A 23,110-nucleotide genomic window follows, 5' to 3' on the forward strand; every position below is an offset into this window, starting at 1 on the left:
ATGATGTTGCATCCCATGTGACCACTGCAACCAATTACAGGCTGAAGCATCATTCAGGGAGGCCAAAGCGGACGTCAGAGGGTGGGGGTAAGTAAGAACTTCTTTCTTACGCAGCAGAATTGCCATCTGACAAATCGTACCACAATGTGGTATTATTTTTCGGACACAATGTCCTGTGGGTTCCAGGTCGGACATGCTGCGTGATTCTTACTCCGTCCCGTGTATCCGTCCCGTGGGAACCCGGCCTTAATGTGATGTTTGTGCTGGACTTTTGCGGTGGATTTCCCCCTTTCAATACAAAAGGTGAAGCCTGTGACAAATCTGTGTCAAAATCCGCATTTGGATTTTGCAGTCAATTTGCTTCTGTCAAGTGTGAACTTAGCCTATAGATTTCAGAATATCAATATGGAACAATCTTATGTCCCTTTAGTTATTAAAACAAAATAGCCAAAAATTACATTAACTGTTCAGTAAGCAAATATTTGCCTGTGTCACAGCATTGCTATTGATCGCAATAGGAGGTATGCGGCAGGGATTTTGTACTGAATATGAGAGCCTTGGAGATTTGACTTATGTAGCACCAACCGCAGAAGGCTTATTCTGCAATATATGTGAGATAAAGGAGAAACAGCTAATTCAACTTTTTGCATGTTCATGTAAATAAGTTTAGGTGAGTACAGGCCGTATCTGGAGGTAAGCTTTTAAATATTTGCTTACCTTAGCTGTTGTTGGTATTCCATCCCCCTTGGCTTTTTGTTCTAATTTTTTTGCTAATAAAAGTTTTTCTTCTTCTGATTTATCTGGTTCCGTTCTAAAAAAAAAGATCTACAGATTACTAATATCACAAAGAAGTAGATAATTTACATTCGCAGACAGTTCTATATATATGAGGAGCAGGTTTCAACATGAAGGATGCATTAGGATGCATTCACACATAGCAGTATTTTGCCATGTAGTGAAAGACACCATCATAAAAAACATGTGGTATTAGAGTAATTAAATAAATGTTATGTGGCCTTTGGCAACATTGGAACTGTTGACATGTGTATACTAAAGATGAGGAGACGTGTGCTTTAGGCCTGGACCTTCAATAAATTATATCTATTCACAGGGATAAGTTAGAAGAATATTTTTTTTAATATGCGCCAAAGGGGCTTACCGTTGTTTAAATTTTTTCTCATAAATCAATAGAACAAGCGAATATATTAAACTTTTTAATAAATATCTTACTAGAATAAGAGGCTTCTTTCTCAACCAGACACACTCCTCTTCCCCCCGCACTGATCATTCACTCTCAATTCACAGCTATAATCTGTATTTAGTAAGGCAGAGATGAAGACAATTCACTGATGGATCAGGTTACGACTGCTGCCCATAGAAGTCTTTAGAGAGGGGAGGGACGAAGGGAAACAAACACAAACGCTGCAGATTCTAGTGTTTTATCTCACCCTAGTGTTTTGTTCACATCTGCTTCTTACTGCTGTCTAATTTCCTCCATGCTACTTCTAGTAAGTGCTTTACTGTATCACCCCAGTGCTGTATTCTAGTAAAACATTTACTAGCAGCAGCGGTGTTTGTCTGTGTCTAGCAGCTTGCTACTCCTGCTCCACACTCTTATCTCTATAGGCTTCTATGGGCAGCTGAGACCTGATCCCTCAGTGAGCTGTCTTCATCTCTGACTTGTTGAATACGGATTTTAACAGTAAATTGAGAATAAGTGATCAGTACAGGAGTAAGGGGGAGGAGGAGAGGAGTCTGATAAGTGGAGGAAGATGCATTTTTCTTTGATAATATATATTACCACTTATATTCACTTGTACTATTGATTTATGGAGGAAAAAAAGAGGAAAACAACGGTTACACTTTAAATATACTCAGACACATGGAATAATACCGGTGTACTTCTCTGCGGTATGCCAGTGTGAATACAAATGTGGTGTCAATTTTTTTTCTTGACACAGTGCATACCTGTTAATGAATATAGTGTACACTACTGAACATTACCATCAAGTTTCTCAGATGAGAAAACATTAATAAATCCATCACATAAGGAAAGGCTTGAAAAGTCACTCTTTTTCTGACACAAATAAAAATGTACGTTTTGTATGCTTTATAAGATGGCGCTTATGCCAAACGCTAGTTTTTCAATATAATTACACAAGAACACTAGTTCTATTTGGTTTTATTAAGTTTTACATTTTAATTAAGTATCCCCTCCACACTTTTTTTTATATCATATAAGATAACTATTACATTTGCAATAGAATTTGCTGTGTAATTTCCTCCATGCTACTTCTAGTAAGTGCTTTACTGTATCACCCCAGTGCTGTATTCTAGTAGAATATTTACGTGGTCATCTTATAGATGTTTTGCTGCTTCCAATGATTTACATATACAATTGAGAACTAAAAATCTTCACAATACCCTATCTAGACAGAAATACAGTATCTGATTGTTAAGTTTGGGTATAGATGGTTCATAGGCAGCATATACTTAAAGAGTAACTGCACTTTCATTAAACTTTTGATATGTTAAAGAGACAGATCAAAAGTTTGGATCGGTAGGGGTCCAGGCACTGAGACCCCTACCGTTGCTGAAATAAGGGTGCGGAGGTGCTCAGCTAAGCGCTTTGCACCTTTGGCTGTGATCAGCGCTCCTCGTCAGCCTGAAGACAATTAGCATAGACGTTCTATGTGAGTCGTCTTCAGCCTGAGGGGGTGTGCAGATTACAGCTGCAGGTGAAAGGTACTCAGCTAAGTGCTTCTGCACCTTAGTTTCAGCAACGGTGGTGTAATGATAGGGAAGGGAGACAGACAGGTGAGCCCTAATCTACCCACCACTCAGTCCCTGCCTACTTGCACGACCTGTCCTAGGCGACGGCGTACAACTGGGCGACGGTCCCTACGCTCAATATGTGCACGACAGACAAACATACAAGGGTACACAGAAGCTAAGGGAAATGGGGCAGTTGCCCATGGCAACACCGTGAGCAACAGGAGTAGTGAACGAGCTGAGTCCAACCAGGAGTGTACGAGGTACCAAACGCAGAGCAGGAGCGTAGTCAGTAAAGCCAGCGTCAAAATGAAGCAGAGGTCAATAGTAATAGCTGGAACAGCAGAGCCAGGAAACAAGAGAGAATCACAGGCAAAGACAAGAAGCAAATGAAGGTATACATAGACCGAGGGCGGGAGCTAGAACCGTCTGGCCAGGCTGTGATAGATTCTCCCACTCCTCAGCCTACCAGCCTGAGTGGTAGCAGATCGAGTCACTCTATCAGACCTAGGAGCAGATGCAGACTGATCGACACAGAAGCTGTGTCTGGCAGATACTTTACAGTACCCCCCTTTTATGAGGGGCCACTGGATCCTTCCTAGGTGGACCTGGCTCATTGGGGAACCGAAGATGGAACCTCCCGAACAATACCCCAGCGTGAACATCCCGGGCGAATACCCAAGTCCTCTACTCTGGCCCGTATCCTCTCAAATGGACCAGGTACTGGAGGAAGCCTTGGACCATCCTACTGTCCACAATCTTGGCCACCTCGAATTCTACCCCTTCAGGAGTGAGAACGGGGACCGGAGGTTTCCTCGAGGTAACCAAGGATGGGGAGCAGCGTTTCAGGAGGGGGGCATGAAACACGTCATGTATTTGAAAAGACGGGGGTAACTCCAGCCGGAAGGAGACAGAGTTAAGGACCTCAATGACCTTGTACGGCCCTATAAACCGGGGAGCAAATTTTTTGGACGGAACCTTAAGGAACAAATTTTTTGAAGACATCCACACCAGATCCCCGACCACAAACAAGGGGTTAGCAGAACGTCTTCTATCTGCCTGAGTCTTTTGTATGCTCTGGGACGCCTCTAGGTTCTTCTGAACCTGGGCCCAGACTGTGAACAGTTCCTGATGAACGACATCTACCTCGGGATTGTTGGAACTACCAGGTGAAACGGAGGAGAACCGTGGATTAAACCCAAAATTACAGAAAAAGGGGGAGACCCCTGACGAGTTACTGACCCAGTTATTAAGGGAAAATTTGGCGAGGGGAATGAAGGAGACCCAATCATATTGACAGTCAGAGATAAAACACCTTAAATGTTGTTCTAGGGACTGATTAGTCCTCTCAGTTTGGCCATTAGTTTCAGGATGGAAGGCCAAGGAGAAGGACAAATCAATCTCCAACTTTTTACAGAAAGCTCTCCAAAACAATGAAACAAATTGTACCCCTCTGTCAGAAACAATATTGACAGGAACCCCATGGAGATGCAGGATATGTTTGACAAACAAGGTAGCTAACGTCTTGGCATTGGGTAGTTTCTTGAGGGGCACAAAGTGGCACATTTTACTAAAGCGGTCTACTACAACCCACATCACCGACTTGCCTTGAGATGGAGGCAGATCGGTGATAAAATCCATGGAGATATGGGTCCAAGGTCTCTGGGGAATAGGCAAAGAACATAGTAAGCCCGCTGGTCGGGACCTGGGAGTCTTGGACCTAGCACAAATTTCACAAGTGGCGACGTAGGCCTTAACGCCTTTAGGCAACCCAGGTCACCAATAGTTTCTAGCAATGAGGTGCTTGGTACCCAGGATGCCTGGATGGCCAGATAGTGCAGAGTCATAATTATCCCCGAGTACCCTTAGCTGGAATTGCAGGGGAACAAACAGCTTGTTGTCAGGAAGGTTCCCGGGAGCTGAACCTTGATCAGCTGCAATTTCGGAGACTAAGTCAGAATCAACAGAGGATATTATTATACCTGGTGGCAAAACACAAGCAGGATCTTCCTCCGAAGGAGGGCTGGCCATGAAGCTATGTGGCAGTGCATCAGCTTTAATATTTTTAGACCCAGCCCTATAGGTGACCACAAAGTTGAATCTAGTAAAAAACAATGCCCATCGAGCTTGTCTCGGGTTTAGCCTCCGGGCAGAATCTAGGAAGACCAGATTCTTGTGGTCGGTAAGGACCGTTACCTGGTGCCTAGCCCCCTCCAAGAAGTGGCGCCACTCTTCAAATGCCCATTTAATGGCTAAGAGTTCGCGGTTGCCCACATCATAGTTACTCTCAGTGGGCGAGAACTTCCTGGAGAAGTAGGCACAGGGACGGAGATGGGTGAGGGACATGGTACCCTGGGACAAGACAGCACCCACTCCCACCTCTGAGGCGTCAACCTCCACAATGAATGGCTCCATTTGGTTAGGCTGAATCAGCACTGGGGCCGAGTTAAAGCACTTCTTAAGGATCTCAAAAGCCTGGACCGCCTCCGGAGGACAGTGGAGGAGATCAGCACCTTTGCGAGTAAGATCCGAAAGAGCGATGACCGAGAAGTTAGCAATAAATCTCCTGTAATAATTAGCAAACCCCAGGAACCACTGTAACGCCTTCAGGGAGGCAGGTTGGACCCATTCAGCCACAGCCTGAACCTTGGCAGGGTCCATGCGGAATTCATAAGGAGTGAGGATTTCACCCAAAAATTGTATCTCCTGCACCCCAAACACACATTTTTCAGATTTAGCAAAGAGTTTGTTTTCTCGAAGGGCCTGGAGCACCTTCCTGACATGCTGGGGGGAGACCAGTCCTTGGAAAACACAAGTATGTCATCAAGGTACACTACAAGAAATACCCCCAGGTAGTCTCTTAAAATCTCATTTATGAAATTCTGGAAGACCGCGGGAGAATTACACAGCCCAAAGGGCATGACGAGGTATTCGAAATGACCTTCAGGTGTGTTAAACGCAGTCTTCCACTCATCCCCTTCTCTGACTCGGATAAGGTTATAAGCCCCCCGAAGATCAAACTTAGAGAACCAATGGGCCCCCTGAACCTGATTGAAGAGATCAGGAATCAAAGGAAGGGGATACTGGTTCCTTACAGTGACCTTATTCAAGTTTCGGTAATCGATGCACGGCCTAAGACCACCATCCTTCTTCCATACGAAGAAGAAGCCAGCACCTACCGGAGAAGTAGAGGGGCGAATGTAACCCTTGGCCAGGCTTTCCTGTATATATTCTCTCATGGCCTCACGTTCGGGACAAGAGAGATTAAATATCCTACCCTTAGGGAGCTTAGCTCTTGGTACCAAATCGATTACGCAATCGTATTCTCTATGAGGAGGTAACACTTCGGAGGCCTTTTTAGAAAAAACATCAGCGAAGTCCTGAATAAACTCAGGTAGAGTGTTCACCTCCTCAGGGAGAAAAATAAAATTAACAGAAAAACAGGACGTCATGCATTCATAACCCCATTTAGTAAGATCCCGGTACTCCAGTTAAATGTGGGATTATGCATCTGCAACCAGGGAAGGCCTAAAACCAAATCGGACGATAATCCCTGCATCACCAGTACAGAACACTGCTCCAAATGAATGGAGCCAACAATGAGTTCAAAAACAGGGGTATGCTGCGTAAAATAACCATTAGCAAGTGGAGTGGAGTCGATACCCACTACCGGGACAGGTTTAGGCAAATCAATCAATGGCATAACTAGAGACATAGCAAATTCCACCGACATAATATTAGTAGAAGATTCTGAATCCATGAAGGCACTGCCAGTGGCAAACCTACCCTCAAAAGAGACCTGAAAGGGAAGCAAGATCTTATTAGGTTTCATATTTACGGGAAATACCTGTGCGCCCAAGCGACCTCCCCGATGGCCCCTTAGGTGCGGAAGTTTTCCGGCTGCTTATTCTTATGCCTAGGACAGTTGTTCACTTGATGCTTGTCATCCCGACAGTAGAAGCAGAGACCGTTCTTCCTACGGAGTTTCCTACGTTGTTGGGGAGACACGGAGGCCCCGAGTTGCATTGGTTCATCCGAGTTTTCCGTGGAAGAACGAAGCAACGGAACCTCGGGAGCCATCATGGGGGAGCCAGAGGAGAAGGCACAAAAACGTTCAAGTCGTCGTTCCCTGAGACGTCGGTCAAGACGTACCGCTAAAGCCATAACCTGATCTAGAGAGTCAGAACAGGGATAGCTAACTAACAGGTCTTTTAGGACGTTCGACAGACCCAATCTAAACTGGCACCTCAAGGCAGGGTCATTCCAGCGAGAAGCTACACACCACTTCCTAAAGTCAGAACAGTACTCTTCCACGGGTCTCTTACCCTGACGTAAGGTCACCAGCTGACCCTCGGCAAAGGCAGTCTTGTCCGTCTCGTCATAGATGAGCCCGAGAGCGGAAAAAAAAAGGTCAACAGAGGAAAGTTCAGGGGCGTCAGGAGCCAAGGAGAAGGCCCATTCTTGGGGGCCATCCTGGAGCCGGGAGACAATAATACCCACTCGCTGGCTCTCAGAACCTGAGGAGTGGGGCCTTAGACGGAAATAGAGTCTACAACTCTCCCGAAAGGAGAAAAAAGTCTTCCGGTCCCCTGAGAACCGGTCAGGCAACTTGAGATGGGGTTCAAGAGGTGAGGTGGAGGGCACTAGCTGGTTAGCATCATGCTGGTCGCACCTCTGAGCCAGGGCTTGGACCTGTAGGGAGAGACCCTGCATTTGCTGAGCCAGGGTCTCAAGGGGGTCCATAGTAGTAGGAACCAGGGTAGAAAAGGTATATGGGCCTGTGATTATGTAATGACGGGGAAGGGAAACAGACAGGTGAGCCCTAATCTACCCGCCACTCAGTCCCTGCCTACTTGCACGAACCATCCTAGGCGACGGCGTACAACTGGGCGACGGTCCCTATGCTCAATATGTGCATGACAGACAAACAGACAAGGGTACACAGAAGCTAAGGGAAATGGGGCAGTTGCCCACGGCAACACCGTGAGCAACAAGAGTAGTGAACGAGCCGAGTCAAACCAGGAGTGTACAAGGTACCAAACGCAGGAGCAGGAGCGTAGTCAGTAAAGCCAGGGTCAAAATGAAGCAGAGGTCAATAGTAATAGCTGGAACAGCAGAGCCAGGAAACAAGAGAGAATCACAGACAAAGACAAGAAGCAAATGAAGGTATATATAGACCGAGGGCGGGAGCTAGATCCGTCTGGCCAGGCTGTGATAGGTTCTCCCACTCCTCAGCCTACCAGACTGAGTGGTAGCAGATCGAGTCACTCTACCAGACCTAGGAGCAGATGCAGACTAATTAACCACTGCGTCGACACAGAAGCTGTGTCTGGCAGATCCTTTACAGGTGGTATCTCAGCTCCCGGACCGTAACCGATCCAAACTTTTGATATATCTCTATGACAATTCAAAAGTTTGATGAAAGTGCAGTCACAATAACATGGCATCCATGTATTATGTAAATATAAACAATTTTATTCTTTACAACTAACCAAGAAAAGTAGCAAATATGGTAAAAAAGTAGCAAAAAGCTTGAATATGATTATCCTACCTTGCCAATTTTTTTCTTTTGCGTTCCTCAGCCTTTGCCTTCTGTGCAGATGTAAGGTTCTCGGCTTCAGCGAGGTTATCCACAGCAATAGCAAGAAAGACATTTAGTAAAATATCTGTGTTTTGCTAAAGAAGTATTTCAAAGATAAATAGTAATCCACACAGGGGCTCCATGACAATATCTTTATATAACGGGCAGTGGCGTAACTACCGCGGTAGCAGCAGTAGCGACTGCTACGGGGCCCGGGGCTTGAGGGGGCCTGTGCCGCCAGCTGACACGCCCACTCAAATGCCCGGTGGCGCCGCTAGCAGCCGTTATGGCTGCTACAGCGGTAGCGCCGCTACTGTGGGGCCCGCGACGCCGAGCCTTACACAGGCCCTCTCATGCCTGTAGGTGTCGGTAGCACCGGAGGGGGCCCCAGTGCTAGCGGCAGCCAAATACATGTATTAGCACTGAATGGCCGGGCATGTTCCGTGCCTGACCATCCAGTGCCTTACAATGACACTGATTGGCTTGCAGCGCGATGATATCATCGCGCCACTTCCATGCTTGGAAAGTGCTGATTGGCGGGCAAGTCATTCTGCCCCGCCAATCAGCGTCATTGGAGGACGCTCGTTCAGCTCCTGCAGACATGCTCAGAAGAGAGCATGTCTGCAAGTGAACAGCGTGGGAACGGGATCATGTGAGTATGTCAAGTTTTTGTTTTTTTTTCCTCATAAAAATGTGAATGGCATTATCTATAGTGGGGGGGGTCTTTCTACAGGGGGGGTCGTCTTTATGTGGGCTATTATATATACGGGGTCTATATGTGGGGAAGTAGCTACAGGGGGGTCTATATGTGGGGCAGTAGCTACAGGGGGGTCTATATGTGTGGATGTGGGCCACTATATACAGGGGGCTCTATATGTGGGCCATTATATATAGAGGAGGGGTCTATATGTGGGGCACTAGCTACAGGGGAGGTCTGTATGTGGGGATGTGGGCCACTATCTACAGGGGGGTCTATATGTGGGGCAGTATATGTGAGACACTATACAGGGGTGGGCTATATGTAGAGCACTATCTATAGGGGAGCTATTTTTTGGGATACTTTCTATAGGGGTGGGCTATGTGTGGGACACTATATACAGGGGTGGGTTACCTGTGGGGCACTAGCAACAGGGTGGCTATATGTAGTGCACAGTCTACAGGGGTGGGCTATATGTGGGACACTATATACAGGGGGAGCTATATGTGAGACACTATCTACAGAGGTGGGCTATACGTGGAGCACTAACTATAGGGGAAGCTATATGTAGGGCAGCACGGTGCCTTAGTGGTTAGCACTATTGCCTTGCAGCTCTGGAGTCCATATGTGGGCACTATCTACAGGGGCTTCTATGTAGGTCACTATCTACAGGGGGCACGGTGTGTGTGTGTGTGTGTGTGTGTGTGTGTGTGTGTGTGTGTGTGTGTGTGTGTGTGTGACATTATATTTAGATGTGTTGAGAATTTTAACTTTGTTTATAGGTGCAGAAATGTTTTAAAAGTGAGAAGCTGAAGACATCTAAACGGAAAACTACAGAAATGGGTCATGGCCGGGAGAAATCCATCATAGATGTCTGAACCGGAGGGAGAAGAAAAGAACTAGAATCTGAGACGTCACCGGTGAGTCACTTAACTCGTTAGTGACCGGTCCATCGTGTTTCTACGTCGGTCACTAACGGGCCTTATTTCGATGCCATAGACTTTTTACGTCGCGGCATCGGAATAAGTAAACAGAGCAGGGAGCTGTCAAATCTCCCTGCTCTCAGCTGCTAGAGGCAGCTGAGGGCTGGGAGCGTCCCTGCTCTGCCGTGTGAGATCGATATTAGTATCGATCTCACACGTTTAACCCCTCAGATGCGGTGCTCAATAGCGAGCACCGCATCTGAGTGGTTTTGGAGAGAGGGAGGGAGCTCCCTCTCTCCCCCACCGACACCCGGCGATACGATCGCCGAGTGTCTGTGTCTCTAATGGCAGCCGGGGGTCTAATAAAGGCCCCCAGGTCTGCCTGGAGTGAATGCCTGCTAGATCATGCCGCAGGCATGACCTAGCAGATGCCTGTCCGTGTTAAACGGCCAGGCAGTAATACACTGCAATACAGAAGTATTGCAGTGTATTATAATAGCGATCGCAGAATCGCATATTATAGTCCCCTAAAAAAGGGAAAAAAAAGTTTAATAGAGTTAATTTAAAAAAAAATGTGAAAAAAATGAAAAACCCAGCTTTTCCCCTTACAAACTGCTTTACTATTAAAAAAACAAAATAAAGTTAAAAAGTTACACATATTTGGTATCGCCGCGTCCGTAATGTCCCTGACTATAAATCTATTACATTATTTAACCCGCACGGTGAACGCCGTAAAAAAAATAATGAAAAACTATGGAAAAATTGCTGTTTTCTGTGAATACTGACTTTAAAAAAATGTAATAAAAAGTGATCAAAAAGTCGCATCTACTCCAAATTGGTACCAATAAAAACTACAAGTCGTCCCGCAAAAAAAAAGCCCTCACACAACCGCATCGGCGAAAAAATAAAAACGTTACGGCTCTTCAAATATGGAGACACAAAAACAAATAATTTAGAAAAAAAAGCGTTTTTACTGTGTAAAAGTAGTAAAACATACAAAAACTATACAAATTTGGTATCGTTGCAATCGTAACAACCCGCTGGATAAAGTTATTGTGTTATTTATACCACACGGTAAACAACGTAGATTTAGGACGCAAAAAAGAGTGGCGAAATTTCTGATTTTTTTCTATTCCCCCCCAAAAAAAAGTTAATAAAAGTTAAGCAATAAATAATATGTACCTCACAATGGTGCTATTAAAAAATACAACTTGTCCCGCAAAAAACAAGACCTTATACAGCTATGTCGACGCAAAAATAAAAACGTTATAGCTCTTGGAATGCGACGATTGAAAAACGTAAAAAATAGCTGTCATTAAGGTCCAAAATAGGCTGGTCATTAAGGGGTTAATGTAAATGTTTATTCTGCCTCTAATCAGTATTGTAGTCACTGTATGATCTGCAGCGAGATGATGGTGGTATGATTTTTTTTTGGTGAAACCGCATCTCCCAGCATATCCTTACCATTGTTCCGGCCATGCTGGGAGCTGTAGTTTTACGCCGTACAAACCTATACGCAGTGGCGTAACTACCGCTATAGCAGCCGTAGCGACTTCTACGGGGCCTGCAGCATGAGGGGGCCCGTGCCACCCGCCTGCACGGCCCCCTCCCATAGCAGCTACAGCGCGACGCCACTGAAGGGGTTGTTCCTACAAAAGACATGCATCCCCTATCCACAGGATAGGGGATACATGTGGGATCGCTGGGACGCCCAGCGATTAGGAGAACGGGGGACCGAAAGTCCCCCCTAAGTTCTCCATGACAAACCTCGGACTTCCGGGGTCTGTGTCGGCAGCTCCGTAGAAATGAATGGAGCGCCGGTCGCGCTTGTGCGCATGCGTGACCAGCGCTACTTTTATTTTTATTGACCTGCGCAGACGCCGGAAGTCCGAGGTTAGTCATGGAGAACTTCGGGGGACTTTCGCTGCCAGCGATCACACATGTATCCCCTATCCTGTGGATAGGGGATGCATGTCTTTTGTAGGACAAACTATAGGCCGTTTTTTTTTTGGGGGGGGGGCTATATGGCGTTATCTACAGAGGGGGTTTGTATGGTGTTATCTACAGAGGGGGCTGTATGGTGTTATCGACAGGGGGGGCTGTATGGCGTTATCTACAGAGGGGGTCTGTATGGCGTTATCTACAGGGTGGACTGTATGGCGTTATCTACAGGGGGGCTGTATGGCGTTATCTACAGGGGGCTGTGTATGGTGCTATCTATAGGGGGGTGCTGTGTGGTGGAATCTATAGGGAGGCACTATCTACAAGGGGGGGGGGGTTGTGTGATACCCAGCAGAGGGGGGCCCCAGTCAAAAGTTTGCTATGGGGCCCAGTCTTTCCTAGTTACGCCCCTGATAACGGGGTTAAATCCCCCACGTTATACCTACAATAGTTGCACAGAGGAAGCCTTTACTTATTACACTTAGCACCACGGCATAAGACATCCTGCAGGAGCCACCACCCTGCTCTGTTCCACTACTCACGTTTCAGGTAAGGCCTATTATGTGTGTAAGTGACTGTTTGTGACTTTGTGTACATGTACTGTATGTATAGCGAATGCACCTATGAGTGCATGCATTTATTTAATGTGTGGGCATCTGTACATGTGCGTGCATGTATGCAGCTTAAATGTGTGCAAGTTCGTAATAAGTGTGCATATCTGTTTGTGTGTGATTACATGTAGCAACTAAATATATGTGTATGCATGTCGTGACATGCTAGTATTATTTGGACACTGTATAATAGTATGATAGTATTACTTGGAATCTGCGTGGAGGTATTATATCCGTGCTCTTTGGGTATTATTTAAGTTGGAACTTTCAAGTTATGCTATATGGCAGCATTTTCTAGTCAAATATTATGGTTACATAGTTAAATAGTTGATATAAAGTCCACAGGCCTGGTGCATTTGCTGTAGAACAGACCCTGTTAGAAAAGACTCCTTAAATATCAGAAATAAGGGTCTGTTTATAATGGTATTTAATTCCTGCAGAACTCTGGGGTGTATGCCATCCTGACCCAGTGTTTTGTCTATATTAGTATTTTACAAAGCATTGCTGTTCTTTTTACTGGGATAAGCAGAGACTTTGCTTTACCCATAATCATGTCGTCTGTCATTGGATATTCTTGTGTAAATAAGGTAGAGAAGGCAGCGTTTAATAGATTGGCCTGTTTCTCATCCTCCTCCACTATTACGTCCAGATTATTTCTGGGAGGACCAACACTTTCAGTTTAGTTTCCTATTATATATATATATATATATATATATATATATATATATATATATATATATGTAGTTGAAAAAAAAATTTTTAGGTTATTTCTACATTCTTTGTCAATGAGACCCCCTGTTTCAATCTATGATGCCTTTTACACAACTTTTTTTATTTTATTTTATAATTGTTTAGTGCAACATCACTACCGTCTTGCTTTAGTAGTCATTAGTGACTGTGGCATTTAAATGTCTAGAAACAGGGGGGCAGCCATCTGTAATGTTCCAACTCCCCCCTCCATCGCGATGCGATCGCGGGTGCTGTTGGTTGGCATTGCAGCTTCATAGGGGAGTGTCAGTATCATTAGTTTAACAGTATATCATGCAAGCGATCGCTGATTCAAGTCCCCTAGGGGACAAGTTAAAAAAAACTTAAAATAATGTTTTTTTAATAAATAAAAAAATAAATACAATTGAAAGTAAAAAAAAAAACTTTTCCTTCAAGCACAATGTCAATTTTTTTTTTAGCATAAGTGGTATTGACATGTCCGTAAAAATCTAAAATATTACAATTTATCATTATTTTATCCACATGGTTAACACTGCAAAAAAATAAAAAATTTAAACCACCAGAATCGCTGTTTATTGGTCACTTCATCTCCCACAAAAAAAATGGAATACAAAAGTGATCAAAAAGTCTAATATACCCTAATGGTACCAATAGAAACTACAGCTCGCCATGCAAAAAATAAGCCCACATACCGCTCAATGGAGAAAAAAATAGAAAAGTTATGGCTCTCAGCATATGGCGACAAAACTCATATTTTATTTTTAACAAACAGTTTTTTCCTTGTAAAAGTAGTAAAACACAAAAAAACAATATAAACTTGGTATCACCGTAATCGTATTGACCCGCAGAATAAAGTTAACATGCTGTTTTTATGGCAAAAGATTGAGGAATCGCTGTTTTTTTCCTGTCCCCGAGCCCACAAATATTTTTTTTCCAGTTTCCCACTACATTATATGGTACAATAAATGGTGCTGTGAAAATCTACAACTCGGCCTTCATACTGCAATATTGATTGAAAAATAAAAAAGTTATGGCTTTTGGAAGGTGGGGAGAACAAACTTTAGTGAAAATCTGAAAAACGGCTGTGGCGGGAAAGTGTTACAGGCTATGTACACCTTTTGAAAACGTTTTTTTTAACAAAAATGTGTATCAGTGTGTTTTGTGCAACTTTCTAATTACTTTTTATTAAAAATTATTTTTACTTTTTGAGATACAGCTGCGTTGTATCATGTATACAGAGCAGCTGTATCTAGCGCTGAAACTTGTATCCGTCAGGTCAGCGGGACTGACTGCATCAGTTTCAGCGGGTCCTGCGTACTCGGATTCAGGTCAGTGCACGATACAGATGCTCTGTAAACAGAATAAAAAGCAGCCGTATCTCAAAAGGTAAAAAAATGTTTTCAGATTTTTACTTTAGATTTTTTTTCAAAGGTGCACATAGCATTTAAACACTTTATTTTTGTAATTTAATGACCCCCTTACAGTTTTATTTAACCACTTCCGTTTCCTCCTGTATATATCTTGCAAAGGATCTATTTTATTTTTATTTTTTTAAAACAACAATAAATTTATTATAGTTTTACAATGAACAAAAATCATTGTGCAATCATTGACTCTCAAAATTCAAGAGTACAAAGGTAGATAATTACAGCAATAATACAAACATATTAAGCGTATGCACATCGTTTGCATTGATTGAATGGTCCAGAAAACAGAGAAAAGAAAATAGAACAGTGAGTATTACAATCCTGAAAAATAACAGTCAGGCCTCCTGGCCCCTTGAACCTAAGGACCAGGGGCCCACAACAATAACAGAGTACAAATAACTAAAACTTTTGGTGTGGGGTGCTAAGCTACCAATACATATATGATCTAGGCCAAAGGGCTCTGACCAATATGGGTACATAGTAGATAGAACGTCATTACATATTTACAGGAAGATCAATAAAATGTAGAAAACAAATCCTACCTTAAATCAGGTGAGAAAATGATATAAATGAGGGGGTAAGGACTACTCTCTACTCGTCAAAAGAAGGAGTAATGGAAGAAGACTGTGTCTGGTGATTTAAGCCATCTATCCCAAATTTGTTGGAACTTAACCTTCGTATTCCTCTTTTTTTATAACCATTTCTTAAGGGGTAGCATAATATTAACCCCTTAGCCACATAATACATACATGTATGTGACAGCTGCCAAGGGGTAGTATGCAGTGGGCTCACGGGCTGAGCGCGTTCCATACTGAGAGGGTGTCGTCTGTTTAACCACTTAGATGTTAATAGCAACCGCAACAACTGAGCCATTAGAAAGAGTGGGAAGTCCCCACCGACGGCCCCACCATGAAGCGATTGCGGGGTGCCGATGATTAGCCTAGCAGCCTGGGGGCCTAATAAAGGCCCCCAGGTCTGCCATTTTTGCGTTCCTATTAAGCACTGCCAGAGGCAGGCCTTGATAGGGAGGAGTCTGTCAAGATGCACAATATACTTATATACATTAGTTTTGCAGTAAGTAGTGCAATTAATCCAACGGTAGCTGGTTTAAGTCCCCCGCTGGTTCAAGACTTATAAAAAAGAAAAAAAATACAATTAAATAAATGTAAAACTAAATTTATTTAAAAAAAATGTTTTCCCATTTTTCTCTAAAGTAATGTTAAAAAAATAAAAACAAATATAACTGTTATTGGCGCGTCTGTAAAAGTCCAAACTATTCTAATATAATGTGATTTAACCCGCACGGTGTACACCTTAGCTCCCAAAAAAATGGATTGACAAGAGATTAAAAAGTTGCATGTATCTCAAAATTGTACCAATAAAAACAAAGCTTTGCCCATCTCAACCCACAAAGATTTTTTTTTCTGTTTCCCAGTACATTATATGGTACATTAAATGATTCTGTTTTTTAAACGACAACTCGGCCTGCAAAAAACAAGCCCTTTTACGGTAATATCGGTGGAAAAATAAAAAGGTTATGGCTTTGGAATGTGGGAATGAAAAAATGAAAATTGGCTGCGTCTCCAAGGGTTTAAACAGAGTGTATCAAGTCGTAGAGTTTAGGGTGGTGGACGCCATCCAAAACATAGCTACCTCTTTCAAGCATGCTACATATGTGATAAATACTAGGTTGGAAGGAGTATGAAATCTCTATGGATCAATAAATATGAGACATATCTTAGGATCATCAGGGACAGCGACTCCCATAACATCATACAGGAATTTATGTACTTGCTCCCAGTGACCTTAGAGTAGGGCACGTTGAAAACAGTTGGAAAAAAGAGCCAAAGGACTCTCCAAACTTGGGAAAGATATCCGGAAAACCAGGTTTAAACTTTCTAAACCTGGTAGTCACACTAATGTAAACCTTTCTTTTACTGTGATTTGGAGATACCTGCTTAGGGTAAGCCAGGATCCTCAACCTAGATCTAGCTGGAGGGGAAGTCCTCTGGTGGCAAAATGACAACAGGTCACCATGGAAGATAAAAATCACTCGTTTACTGGGGACACCAAGTAAATATATGGGGAAAGAAAATAAATTATTACAAAAATCATTCCCAGGAAATTGGTTTTGAAACGCATGTCTGATAATATAAGATAGGTGAAAGTCATTGGTGAGAAGAAATTTCTCCTTGAGTTGCTTGAAAGATTGAAGTATACCCTCTACACAAACACCCCCCCATGAAATACAGCCCCTTGGACCCCCACCCAGTAACATAAGGAAAGTCTAAGAGGTCAGAGAGATAACCATTATGCCAAAAGGGCGTAAAGGGATCAATGCCCACTGTGAATCAGGAAGATCTAATGGCCAACGAAATCAATAAAATTTGTTTGAGGAAAGGGTGGTCCTTGAGATTATTATTGTACCCTTTCCTACCACAAGACAAAAGATGTGCAGGGTGGTTATACGAATTGGTACACAGGTAGATGAGCAACTCCAGTGCTCTATTCTTCTCGGAATGAAATCATCAGAGAAGGTGGGACAGTTGAGCTGTCCAGTAATATCATTTGAAACCTGGGAGTGCTACTCCCCCTCTTCCCACAATCTATGAAGATGATGGGTCACCGGTTGAGGTCTCTTTTTTTGCCCATATAAAGGAGGCAGCGTAGTTTTGGAAAAAAATTAATCGGTTCATAACCAGGAGATTGTAACAATAGGTAGAGGATTTTGGGCAGCAAAATCATCTTTACCAGATCGACACAAGCAGGTAGCGATAACGGTAACCCGGACCAGGCATGTGTTTATTTAATGGTGAGAGTAATCATTGGAAAACTTTGTGGCTACAACCTCAAGGTACGTAATCTCAGTTGTCCCCTTTAAAGGTTGCAGAGCAGCAGACAGACATGGGGCACATTTCACAGGTCCCAGTTTATGCCATTAAGGTCATCCCTGAGCCGATGAAAATTGCCCTTTCTGAACCTTCGTGTTTTTGTAGATCCTCTACTGAACATGTTATTAAAGAATAAATGAAAACTTGTTATGTTGTGATCCCCACCTGTACTTTTAAAAACTGTCTGGTCTATTAGATAAAATTAGGTTTAGAATTGCCCCCCTCTTGGTGACATTGTCGACAATATTGTATAGCTGAATTGTACAGCAGCATTATTTATTTTTGCATTATGCCAACATTGTTTAGCTGTACAATATGGGGACATTGTTTAACCTGTTAGTGACCACTAATACGCCTCGTCACGGCGGTCACTAACGTGTCTTTTCACCGCAGCCTTGTTCTAAGTCTTGCATAGATGTCCTGTGCGGGCTGGTAACAAGTGCTCAGCTGTCTGATGACAGCCGGGCTCCTGCTCTAACAGCCGGGATCAGAGATACCTCCAAACCAGACCATTTAATCCCTTGGATGCCACGGTGAATAGAGACCACAGCATCTAAGTGGTTTCAGAGGGAGGCGGCCTTGGCAGCCAGAGGTCTAACAAAGGCCATCCAGGCCTGCCATGGCTGTATGCCTATTAGGCCATATAAGACATGGCCTAATGGATTGAGTGTCAGTTTTACACTGACAGAAAATAATGCTTTAGTATACTAAGTATACCAAAGCACTATATAAGCATTCAGCAGATTGGATACTCAAGTGCCCTAGTGGGACTAAAAATAATTAATTAATGAGAAATAAGGATTATCAAAAAAGGTGAACAATAAAAAAAAACTATTTTTTTCCATAAAAAGTGGTTTTATTTTTTAAGAGTAAAAAACAAAACAAAAGAAGACCAACACACTATATTATATTTGGTATTGTCTCGATTGTAATGACCCAATGATCTGTCCTCTATATAATACTGCCTTTTCCTGGAATCCTTGCTAGCTATTGATTATTCTTCCTGGTTTGCTCTGTTCATTGGCTTGTTTCCTCGGACTTTGGCCATTCTCCTGTCTGCTGATTTTGTAAATTGTGGCTCTGTTGCTTTTTTGACGAGGCTTCAATTTGTTTATGATATTGGTTGTTGATGTGGCTCTAATACTACCGCCCTGTTACTGACATTTGCTAGTATGACTATTCTACCTGTCCACTCACCCTGCCAGCAAGCTGCCTGGAGACAGCCACATCTTCCTTACCACGAGCAGGGATACTCTGGGTTTGCTTGAAATGTTCCCGACAGTGGGTTCGCCCTTATCAGAGCAGGATTACCTCATACGGATGTAGCCATCTTTATCTTGACTCTGATAACTTGCTGCAGCGTGATATCACGTAACAAAAGCCATTGAAATGTAATTGAAAAAGTCAAGATAAAGGATCTTGCCACTGTGTATTTAATGCGTTAAAAGTTAAGATAAAGACAGCTACATCTATACTTTGAAGGGTGGTTAAACGGTGTAACGTCTATGGCCGCAGACCGTCGTCTAGACTTACCCCCTGACGGCCGCGGCCATGGACGAGTGAGTGCCGGCACTCACTTCCGCATCATAATACTGGCTCCCGCTGGCTGCGCACGCACGTGCGTGCCCGGCCTTAAAGGGAAAGTACGCGCACATGCAGAATAACTGCAAATTAGCCCAGAATGTCTCTGGACTATAAAAGGGGCTCTGCCCTTCCATTCAATGCCTGAGCATTGTTGTCGTTACCCTAGTTTGTCTTTGCAAATGGTCTCCTAAGTGTTTTCCAGTTCCCAGTGTTTCCCGTTCCTGCTGCCTGTACCTTGTATCCCGTGCTACCGTGCCCCTGTGCCTTGAAGTGTTGGAGTTGTGTTGTGCTCCCTTCTGCATCTACTGTGTTGCACCCCGCTGGGTGTCTGTCTACTGCCAGAGCCTCATCTCAGCCTGAAATCACCGCTAATGTCTACATTGCCTCAGGTACCCTTTCAGAACTATAGACATTGCTTGTACCTGTTTGGCCAGCTGCTATCCCCCTACGCGGTACGGCCGAGTGGGTCCACACTCCGCGCCGCGACAAGGGGCCGCATCTGAATTCGGCAGATAGCGCCAAGTCTGGCAGTGGGTGCGCAATTGCTGGACTGGTAGTTTTGTCAGTCAGCGGTTAAAGATGGTCCCTCTAGCACTATCACCGCTGGTTAGAGGTTTATTACCATGTTAAATCATTGTGGCTAAATCATCATTTACTGTGTTGATCCCTTTTTTGCTCTACTTTAATTTAAGGGTATATGGACCACTTTGAACTATGCGTCTTGGTGTTTGAAACAAGTATTTGCAATTCTTTGTCCCCTGATGAACTTGTGTACCTTCAGGAGAAACGCATTGGGATATCTCAAATAAATTTTGCAGATTGAGATAGGCTACATTTTCTCTCCCAGCAAAAGTATTTGTGAATATTTTCTGCCATCAATTATTTGAAGCTATATAGGTGTATGTGTTCTGTGAAGCACACCCAGACCTTCACCTTAATTATGCACTAAATAATACAGTTTTTTTATTCCCTTGTTTTTCTGTGCTAGTCCACTGTAGGCAAGAATTCTTGTAGGGTCCCTATATGAGGTACAGGCCTAGATTGGGGATAGCCACCTTTGTGGGGTGATGTGTATTTGTTTATTTGTCACTGGGGCATACGAGGGCCTTGACAGCTTCCCTTCCCCTCTCCAGCCAAATAGTTCTCTTGGTCTGAATACAGAAATAGGTCTGTATAGGGTCAAGGCAGAGTTCCTGGTCGCCCGTACAAGGGCGGGTGATCTAACTAAGTAAGGCCACATCAGGGTCCATTAGGGCCTATTATTTTTAGTCTATTACTTAATAAAAGTTATTAAGTCCTTGCACAGGCGGATTCTCTTCTGTGATTATATGTATATCACAGAAGAGAAGGAAAAGTTTTGGAACTGTGGAAATCATATGTTAATCATATGGAAATGATAAAAAAATGGAAATGCAAATGCCTTCTGATGGTTGTTTTGACACTGGTTGCTGCCCTAGACGTGCAATGTGACATCCAATTTAACTTGCAGTACAGGATCGATCTCTACGCGCCATTCTTCCAATCAGACAATGCGCTCGTGCAGAGATTCTCCTCCTCTTGGTGTCATTCCCATTCGTTGCTGTTCTCCCAACCTCCGGGACACGCAACTTTGAACAGAGCTGATATATTGGCCTAGGCCCGTAGCGATCGGCCAGAGTAATAAGCCAAGGTCTCGCAGTTCAAGGATTCTGTCCCTCCCAGTTTGCGACAAGTGGCGATAGCTGGCACATAGAAGAACAGGAGGTATCGCAAAATCATCCCACACCACTTTATCTGATTTTTGAGGTTTTTCACATGGCAAAAAAAACACTTTTCTTTCAATCTAGCTTTTATGCCTCTACCACATGCCACAGATCTTAGCGACACCTGCTACTTCCTCGAATTGCATAACCTTGCGGCTTTCCCTTCTTGGTGTTGTAATTTCAAGGAGTGTGTATGTATTTATATAGATAGATAGATAGATAGATAGATAGATAGATAGATAGATAGATAGATAGATAGATAGATAGATAGATACAAAAACCATAGAGCAAAGTAACTGCTCAAAGATGGCATAAAAGGCCGGAAATACAGCCTGTGGAACGCACACAGTGAAAAGATCACCATTCATTACGCATGCGCATGACCGGAACGAGTGTTCCAGCCAGTCTGCGCATGCGCGAACTACGCTGCTTATAAATTTGGCTCAAAAACTTAATATTTCAGTTTGCGTAACTAGAAAACACAGCAGTATGGATAGCACTGCATTAGAAACATAGTGTGTGAATCATGAGAAAAATATTACACAAATCAAACATACATTTCCAACAGGCACCCTAGTCTATATTGTATTATGACAGTACAGCTACACTCAAGAGGGATGGCAATGGGGTCCAATATGGCCCCCACATATGCAAATATCTTTATGCGGCGGATTAAGGAGAACCTCGTCTATGTGACCTACCACTTCAGTCATGCACGCGGTGGTGGCGATACATAGACGATGTCTTCCTCATCTGGACCGGCTCCATATGTTAATTACATGAATTTTTTGCTTATTTGAACACTATGAACTCTACAATTAAGTTCACTACACTACCGTTCAAAAGTTTAGGGTCACTTAGAAAATATACATTGTTAATGTGCTAAATGACTATTCTAGCTGCAAACGTCTGGTTTTTAATGCAATCTCTACATAGGTGTATAGAGGCCCATTTCCAGCAACCATCACTCCAGCGTTCTAATGGTACATTGTGTTTGCTAACTGTGTTAGAAGGCTAATGGATGATTGGAAAACACTTGAAAACCCTTGTGCAATTATGTTAGCACCGCTGTAATCAGTTTTGCTGTTTAGAGGCGCTATAAAACTGACCTTCCTCTGAGCTAGTTGAGAATCTGGAGCATTACATTTGTGGGTTCGATTAAACTCTCAAAATGGCTAGAAAAAGAGAGCTTTCATGTGAAACTCGACAGTCTATTCTTGTTCTTAGAAATGAAGGCTATTCCATGCGAGAAATTGCCAAGAAACTGAAGATTTCCTACAACGGTGTGTACTACTCCCTTCAGAGGACAGCACAAACAGGCTCTAACCAGAGTAGAAATAGAAGTGGGAGGCCCCACTGCACAACTGAGCAACAAGACAAGTACATTAGAGTCTCTAGTTTGAGAAATAGACGCCTCACAGGTCCTCAACTGGCAGCTTCATTAAATAGTACCCGCAAAACGCCAGTGTCAACGTCTACAATGAAGAGGCGACTGAAAAGATGCTGGAAGAGTGCCTGACACCATCTGTCAAGCATGGTGGAGGTAATGTGATGGTCTGGGGTTGCTGTGGTGCTGGTAAAGTGGGAGATTTGTACATGGTAAAAGGGATTTTGAATAAGGAAGGCTATCACTCCATTTTGCAACGCCATGCCATACCCTGTGGACAGCGCTTGATTGGAGCCAATTTCATCCTACAACAGGACAATGACACAAAGCACACCTCCAAATTATGCAAGAACTATTTAGGGAAGAAGCAGGCAGCTGGTATTCTATCTGTAATGGAGTGGCCAGCACAGTCACCAGATCTCAACCCCATGGAGCTGTTGTGGGAGCAGCTTGACCGTATGGTACGCAAGAAGTGCCCATCAAGCCAATCCAACTTGTGGGAAGGGCTTCTGGAAGCATGGGGTGAAATTTCTCCCGATTACCTCAGCAAATTAAGCTAGAATGCCAAAGGTCTGCAATGCTGTAATTGTAGCAAATGGAGCATTCTTTGACGAAAGCAAAGTTTGAAGGAGAAAATTATTATTTCAAATAAAAATCATTATTTCTAACCTTGTCAATGTCTTGACTATATATTCTAGTCATTTTGCAACTCATTTGATAAATATAAGTGTGAGTTTTCATGGAAAACACAAAATTGTCTGGGTGACTCCAAACTTTCGAACGGTAGTGTATATATATATATATATATATATATATATATATATA

The 23,110-nt window shown here is 43.3% G+C and overlaps 1 protein-coding gene across 1 annotated transcript in view; it reads right to left on the reverse strand.

Annotated features, from left to right (window-relative positions):
• Positions 1–23,110, reverse strand: part of CACNA1S (calcium voltage-gated channel subunit alpha1 S) — a 960,893-nt gene that overhangs the window by 517,283 nt on the left and 420,500 nt on the right. Inside the window, exons 15-16 of the mRNA XM_075853532.1 lie at positions 8,324–8,438; positions 718–811 (exon numbers count right to left, since the gene is read on the reverse strand). Of these exons, the coding sequence (XP_075709647.1) occupies positions 718–811; positions 8,324–8,438 (209 nt within the window). The remainder of the gene's footprint in view (positions 1–717; positions 812–8,323; positions 8,439–23,110) is intronic.

The sequence above is a fragment of the Rhinoderma darwinii genome, chromosome 2 (genome assembly GCF_050947455.1).
Source record: "Rhinoderma darwinii isolate aRhiDar2 chromosome 2, aRhiDar2.hap1, whole genome shotgun sequence".
NCBI lineage: Eukaryota > Metazoa > Chordata > Amphibia > Anura > Rhinodermatidae > Rhinoderma > Rhinoderma darwinii.